Source organism: Rosa rugosa, chromosome 7 (genome assembly GCF_958449725.1).
Source record: "Rosa rugosa chromosome 7, drRosRugo1.1, whole genome shotgun sequence".
Classification (NCBI taxonomy): Eukaryota; Viridiplantae; Streptophyta; class Magnoliopsida; order Rosales; family Rosaceae; genus Rosa; species Rosa rugosa.
The window spans coordinates 28,056,421-28,064,011 of record NC_084826.1 but is presented as its reverse complement, the minus strand read 5'-3'; the positions used below and the strand labels follow the sequence as shown (position 1 = coordinate 28,064,011).

General features: G+C 43.3%; 2 protein-coding genes across 2 annotated transcripts; both read left to right on the top strand.

Moving 5' to 3' along the window:
* Positions 1–878: 878 nt before the first annotated feature.
* Positions 879–4,935, top strand: LOC133721371 (uncharacterized). Its single transcript, XM_062147960.1, has 9 exons — positions 879–1,087; positions 1,172–1,237; positions 1,345–1,713; positions 1,792–2,065; positions 2,168–2,225; positions 3,768–3,854; positions 4,030–4,161; positions 4,277–4,415; positions 4,528–4,935. The coding sequence occupies exons 1-9, from the start codon at positions 1,014–1,016 to the stop codon at positions 4,751–4,753; spliced, it is 1,425 nt and encodes a 474-aa protein (XP_062003944.1). The 5' UTR covers positions 879–1,013; the 3' UTR covers positions 4,754–4,935.
* Positions 4,936–5,247: 312 nt separating this feature from the next.
* Positions 5,248–7,497, top strand: LOC133722632 (uncharacterized). Its single transcript, XM_062149506.1, has one exon. The coding sequence runs from the start codon at positions 5,270–5,272 to the stop codon at positions 7,328–7,330; it is 2,061 nt and encodes a 686-aa protein (XP_062005490.1). The 5' UTR covers positions 5,248–5,269; the 3' UTR covers positions 7,331–7,497.
* Positions 7,498–7,591: the final 94 nt, after the last annotated feature.

Here is a 7,591-nt window from a genome sequence, read left to right as displayed (position 1 = left end):
ACCCAAGGCCCTACCTTAATAGGTGATCGGTGCAGAGAGATTCTAGCCATCACCGGATATAGCTTCATGGTACTGCCATTGCAGACAGGATCGCACCTCCCATCGCCACTAAGCTCTAGGCCCATCGCCGCCGTTCCCTGAGTCATGATCAAACAAGCTGTATTCGTCTGACCCAACCAGTTCGACCCAAATCTTGCCGACAAATTCAGTTCCTCACCGGCCTTGAGTCGCTTTCGGCCTGGTCGTATCCCAACCAGATCTACTCCTAATAGCCAATTCGAGAGACCAGCCTCGATCATCCCACTCTCAATTCCAAGTTTACTTCGGTGAGTCTCCATAGAGAGACAAACCGAATGAAAATTCGTCGCATAAAGACGACGTTGGATTGCCGCAAGAAGACAGCGAGAGGCAGAGAAAGGTCTGCTTGGTGTTGGTGTCGTACACCATTGATAGAGTTCCCAGCCATGATGGCTAGGGTTTACCAAAGATAGGGACAGGCGGAGAGCCATATCCACAATGATTCATTTCCGTCACAAATATTTATTGGAACTACCTACCATAACAATATTGTCAATTTTTCAACCAAATTGAAAATTGTTAAGGCATTCATAATCATGATTTATCATTTATGAATATGAACGGTTCAATTTTGACAGATTTGATTCATCCATTGATTTGATCTAGTTCTCTACCTTAACGATTAGCAATTCAGAAAAAAAAAAATTCAAAAAAGATCTACTCATACATACATAAACATTTAAAGCTTGATTTTACGGTAATGTAATAAAAAAATAAATCTTCTAAACTGTTGATTAGAAAGTTGTTATAAAATTCTCATTTTAATAGTCTTCATTAAAAAGCGCTACGAACAATACCAAATTGCACCTTATTTGTTCCATGCCGCTCGCAGCGCAGCCTCCATCCACAAATACGACGCGCGGTTTATTTTAGTCAAGGTTGAAGAAGGGCTGCAGGGAAGAAGACCCAAAGAGGGAATAAGAAACAGCGCAGTAATGGAAAACCGCTGCAAGTTTTGGCTCCCTAAAAAGAAGAGATTTTGTGCCAATGTTCCCCTCACTGAATCAGTGTAAGCTCAATATCTTTTTTCCTTTTGATTTGTTGGTTGCTGATTTCTCAAATACTTTGCCTAACCAAAATCAAATTATGCTAGGTTCTGTGGCAACCACACACCCAGGTCCGACAGCCAGTGGATTCCATGCCCAATAGACCCTTCTCAGTAAACTACTTCTTCTTTGTCTGAGCTTTCCACCAAACCATAGTCTCTGTACTCAATTGTTTTACTTGTTCTGTTCTGTTCTGTTATCAATCTATGTGTTTCTGTAGTTCTGTGCTTGAAGAAAATCTTGAAGGACATCTTAGGAGATGCCCATTGCTCAAACAAGTGGAGTCTCTGACTCACCAGCCCTTTTACCAAAAGGGTATCAATGCTGGCAAAGAAGAAGACCAACAAGAAATAGAAACACTCAGTTGTACTAGAGTGGAGGATTCGGCATTGGCTGATGACCCCAAGTCGGAGGCTTTCGGCTACATTCTTTCGGAAATGAAGAGGACTGTTTATAGTATGTCTGTGCCTGATTTCTATATATTAATCGAAAAAATTGAGTCTGTTCATAAGTCCATATGCAAGGATATTCAGGAGTCGTATAAGGTACCGGAAGCTTGCGGAATGTGGATCAAAAGAGAGGTAGACAGGTATGTATAAGCTGGAATGTGTTGTTTATCTTGGTGGGGGGTTTTTTAGATTATGTAAGAATAAATTGTTGTTTGCAGAAAATTGCCATTTCAAGAGAAACATGTTATGCAGCAGGTGTCGATTCTTGGAAACATGGAAGATTTTGGGGTAATAAAGAGTTCCATAGCAAAGGAGAGGGCTAACTGTGATGATGGCGATGGGTTCCCTGTGAGGGATGACTGTGATTATAGCAATGGTGTCCCTGCGGTGGTTGAGTTTGGAGCGGGGAGAGGATACTTGACACAAATGCTGGCAGATTGTTACGGCATTAAGAGGGTCTTTTTGGTTGAAAGGAAGTCATACAAGCTGAAGGTGAATTTATTCAATGTATCCTTTTCCTAAGTCTATATCACTTGTGTTGTATTATAATAGGCGCTGATCACCCTTGTTTTGTTATGACTATGCTACTTGTAGGCTGATCGATCCTTGCGACAGAAAGAGAGCTTGATACTGCAACGTTTGAGAATTGACAGTAAGGTTTTCTGAAACTTTTCTCATGCCCAAAGTTGTTTTGTAGTTCCATTTCTCCACGATAACTTGTACACCAACTGATAATCTCATCAGGGGATATGATAGATAAATGTTTAGGGAGACAACTTATTGCACTTACTTATCTTGTTAAGGATCTTCATTCAAGCAAATATGCAGATAAAACTTGCATGCATACAAATGTATGTTACTGTGTTTCATTTTGCATTTGGTTATTCCTATGGTTACTATTTGGAATTAACTCTCTGGCCAACACCAAAGACCATTTGTTCTTCAAACACTAGATTTGTGTCCATAGGTAGAAATCCTAGCGTGCAATTGTGGTTATTTATTAATATATAATATATAAGATGGTTCTATTGCCGTCCAAAAGAAGCTACTCTGCATCTTTAATAGCTTTTAGGTTTTCTTCATTTATATCTGTGGGAATGCATATGTGCTCAGATTGTGATCTACCTAAATGAACTTTGTTTTAGTCAAGTACTAGTGACTTTTTGACTTTCTTAACTTTGCAGCTTGAAACTCTGCACCTGCCTATTTCTTTTCCTTTCCTGCTTTAGGTGTATAGTTGACCCTTATTTTTTCCTCTATTTCTTCCCATCCCTCTAAATTTATGACGATTGCATGTTTTGCATAGAGGAGCAGCCACTCATGTGAACTATATTACTGTTGCGTGACTGAGTTGCATCTTTTGCCTGTTCATCATCTTAGGGCTTGTATAACTTTAGCACTCGGCAAGCAACTTCTCATCTAAAGTGCTGATTGTGCTCTTATTTTGTGTTTTACTACTTCTCTCCACGTGTACTGTACTTCTTGAGTGCATCTCCAACCAAATGTGATTGCATTTATTATGGTTTATGGAAAATTACAATGGAACTATATGGGAACGTCGAGTGTACAAGTTGTTGTTGGTTTTACATCTTGAAACCTGCACTTGTTTGTTTAGTTAGTAAGGGTGACAGTGTCTCATTGTATATTCCAGCAAAAAAGAAAAAAAAAAGGTGTCTATAGTTTTAGATGAGAGATTATAAAGAAGGCAATAGCACCCCAGGAATTTTGTTTTACCTATCTACAAAGCAAACCTGTCCACAATGCTATGGTTTTAGATGAGAGATTATTAATAAGGCAATAGCAACCCAGGAATTTTGTTTTGCCTTTTTTGTGTTCCCAACTCAATGTGGTAATCCGATATTTTTGAGTCTTTTACATTACTCAAACTAGCATGAGAGAGTAGCTACACCATTTCTTTGGCACCATGTCAATTTGTTCCCCTAGGGACTCTTACAAAGCAGATATTCATCTTCTACTACTAGTTTCAATAAAAAAAGGTTGTAAAATCATGATCTTGCTCTGCAAACCAGAAATGAGAATAAGAAACTGAAGATACAAACCAACTGTCTTAGTTTATAGATCATTCATATTATCTAAACTGATTTTCTAGCATGATAAAAAACAGCCAATGATTAATGCCTATTACAATGTTTGAACTGGGTACTTAATGGCCTTTTCCACCTAACTTATGCAGTTGAGGATTTAAACCTGAATGCTGTTGAGTCATTGCGGGGAGGTCCTTTCATTTCTATCGGTAAACATCTTTGTGGGCCTGCAACAGGTAAACATATTTGTGATTAGATAAACTTGCATTCAGTACTCAAAGTAGCATTGCATAGAGACAACATGAAGTTCACTGATAATCATTGTATTTAATGTGAACAACTTTCAGTTGTGAGAATTTCTGTTTCACCAAACAATTTAAATTAAATATTTTTCTTATGTATTTTGTGTAGATTTGACTCTGAGATGTTGCCTTGGGGAACAATCCAATCAAAGTAATGGTGGAGGGTGTGTTAACCCGAACCTAAGAGGTCTAGCTATTGCCACATGTTGCCATCATCTTTGCCAGTGGAAGCACTACATAAGTAATCAATTGATCTCACCATATAATTTATGAATTAGTAGTTAAACATCGCATACAAATTACTTGCAGATATATTTTCATAGTTGAATGGCTGAATAAAATTGGATTCCTTGCAGATAAGAAGTATCTATTAGAGTTGGGGATCACAAAAGAGGAATTCCATGTAATTATATGGTTCACTAGTTGGGCAGTGGATGCTGATCATGGCACAGATCTTCCTGATGTTACCGATTGCGGATTTCATCTTGAATCCATGTAATCATGTTGAACTTTTGTTTACTTGAATGCCTAGCATCTAGAATTTCTATTCCTTTACTTTTCTTCCTTTTGAATGGTTATTTATAAGTTGGCGACAAATCTTGTGCAGCGGAAAGAAGCAACCCCACGGAGATAATGGAGTTGAAGACGTCGTGAGAAATATGAAAGCAGTTGAAAGGGCTGCGTTAGGGTTCATGTGCAAGCAGATTATAGACATGGGTAGGTTAGTGTGGATGAAGGAACATGGATTAGAAGCGCAGTTTGTCAAATACGTACCATCTAGTGTCTCTCCTGAAAACCACCTACTAATTGCTAGAAGCACCAATCTTTCTTGAAACAGTTTTGTCTTCACTGGTTTTCTAGGATGAGATTAACGTACTTTTTCGGAGGGAAGTTCTAAATTGAGATTGGAAGCTTTACCAAAGCTATTGTTGTACTGATCTAGTGAACTCTGTATTGAACTCACATTTCATTTTTCACAATTCAAGTGTCGATGCTTAAGAATACCTTTGATACTTGAGATAAGCTGGCAAAGCTTCAGTACAGGTAACCTCTATTTTTTTTAGTGTTGGAAATCAGATAAATCGAATACGATTTTTTCGTTGTAAATAGTTTAGTCTTTACTATATTTGAAATCGGACGGTGAGTGACCAGTGACCAAATCATTCCTGCTCAGCAGCTGACCAGGAGAACGGGACTGGTAACCTCTATTGTTTTTTAGTGTTGGAAATCAGATATCGTATTCGATTTTTCTTTGTAAATCGTTTAGTCTTTACTATATTCAAAAGTTTCAAACTACGTACTTGTATTTCGTTCCAAATCGTTGTCTGCTGCAGTGTGAAAACTCGAAGATGCTTCGTCATCTTGTACCCTATAAAACCTGGAGAATGTCCCTAACAACAACACCGACTCATCTTCCACTCTCTCTCACTCTCACAAAATCCACTCTATCGAAAATGGAGCCCAAGGGCACTCTCATCTTCTCCACCGTTGGCCGACCCCACTACGGCTTCGACCTATTCTCCCTCCGCCTCAGCTCCTCCCATCTCCCCCTCGAACACCGCCTCACCGACGGCAAATCCATCAACTTCAACGCCCAATTCGCCCGCGACGACGACCAGTCCATCGTCTTCATCTCCGAACGAACCGGGTCGCCCGCCATTTACTTAACCCGACCCGGAATCCCAAACCCCCGACTGCTGCATTCCGTGCCCGGAAGCCTCTTCCACGACCGGCCCATCATCAAGGACGGCAAGCTCTACTTCATCTCAGCTCACGAACAGCCCGACCGGCTTTTCAAGAGCTGGTCTGCTCTCTACTCCACTGAGCTTGATGGTGAGAACCAAAAGAAGAAGACCACCCGGTTGACTCCGCCCGGGTCTGTCGATTACAGTCCGGCCGTTTCTCTCTCCGGCGAGTTCGTCGCCGTCGCTTCGTACGGCTCTCGTCCCTGGGACGGCGAGTTTCACCAGCTCAACACCGACATCGTCGTCTTCCGAGCTTCACAGCCCGGAGAGCGTGTGGTGGTCTGTCAGCGCGGCGGGTGGCCCACCTGGTCCGGCGACTCCTTCATCTACTTTCACCGCCAGGACGACGACGGCTGGTGGACCATTTTCCGAATTGACTTCCCCCAAGATTTCGAATCCTCTGCATACCCGTTGACTCCCACTCGGGTCACTCCGTCGGGTCTCCACTGCTTCACTCCGGCCGCCATGCACGACGGAAGACGAATCGCAGTCGCCACTCGCCGCCGCGACACGAAGTTCCGACACGTGGAGGTCTTCGACGTCGACACGAAGACGTTCCGTCCGGTCACCTCGACGCTGAACCCGGATTTCCACCATTACAACCCGTTCGTTTCCCCGGACTCCGAGTTCCTCGGGTACCACCGATTCCGCGGCGAGTCGACTCAGTGGGGCGGCGAGTCGATCATTCCTCACCTGGAGCCGGTGTCGTCTCCCGTCACACATCTCCAAATGCTGAGGCTTAACGGCTTCTTCCCGACCTTCTCTCCCGACGCCGATCTCGTCGCGTTTAATCCCGATTTCCAAGGAAACCCCGGCGTCAAAATCGTCAGGTCCGACGGGTCAAAGTGTTGGACTTTAATCAAAGGCCGCACGGCCTTCTACAACTGCTGGAGCCCCACAGAGAGACACGTCATATACACATCCATAGGCGGAATCTTCCAGTCAGCAAAGACAACGGTCCAGATTGCGCGAATAGAGTTTGACCCGTCTGATCTGAACGGTGATAAGGACGTCCCATGCAACGTTAAGATCCTCACTCGCGAAGACACAGGGAATAACGCCTTCGCTTCCTGCTCCCCAGACGGCAAGTCGCTCGTGTTCCGGTCCGGTCGGACCGGCCACAAGAACCTCTACATTGTCGACGCCGTTAACGGCGAGTTTAACGGCGGAATCCGTCGGTTGACGGAGGGGCCGTGTATTGATACCATGCCGAGCTGGTCGCCCAGAGGAGACCTCATCGCCTTCTCTTCGAACCGGCACAAACCGGACGATGATGCTGTGTTCAGCATTTACGTCATCAACCCGGACGGCTCGGGGTTGCGGAGGATCCACGTGGCGGGGGATGACGTGGACAGGGAGAGGATCAACCACGTGTGCTTTAGTAGAGACGGGGAGTGGCTGCTGTTCACGGCTAACTTGGACGGCGTGACGGCTGAGCCGGTGTCGTTTCCGAACCAGTTTCAGCCGTACGGGGATTTGTACGTGGTGAGATTGGACGGGAGTGGGTTGAGGAGGCTGACGTGGAATGGGTATGAGAATGGCACGCCGACGTGGCACACGGGTGATGAGCTGGACTTGGGGCGGCTGCGTTTGGGTCCTTCCGAAGCTGGAGATAAACTCAAGGGTCAATTTGACGAACCTCTTTGGATTTCTTGTGACATCTGAGAAGTCCTTCGTTTTTGGCAATAAGGGGTTTCATTATCGTTTGCATTTTTGTTTGTGTGGTTTATATTTGGATCTTATCTAGAGAACATATAAAAATACAGCTTATATATATTGAGTGTGTTATGTGATGTAATCGATATAAATAACATCACAAAAATTTTACACTATCGAAATGGTAAGACATATGCGTGAAACTTAATATTTATAGCAAAAGAGTGGAGGCTCATATACTCTTGGAGACATAATTGACATTGGATCATA

What these genes read in the sequence shown, in the direction of transcription:
- LOC133722632 (XM_062149506.1), top strand. Translation starts at nt 5,270, where the DNA reads ATGCTTCGTCATCTTGTACCCTATAAAACCTGGAGAATGTCCCTAACA.
- LOC133721371 (XM_062147960.1), top strand. Translation starts at nt 1,014, where the DNA reads ATGGAAAACCGCTGCAAGTTTTGGCTCCCTAAAAAGAAGAGATTTTGT. An exon ending in GTTCCCCTCACTGAATCAGT is followed by an intron (nt 1,088 to 1,171) that starts GTAAGCTCAATA and finishes AAATTATGCTAG; the next exon opens with GTTCTGTGGCAACCACACAC. An exon ending in GGAAGTCATACAAGCTGAAG is followed by an intron (nt 2,066 to 2,167) that starts GTGAATTTATTC and finishes TGCTACTTGTAG; the next exon opens with GCTGATCGATCCTTGCGACA.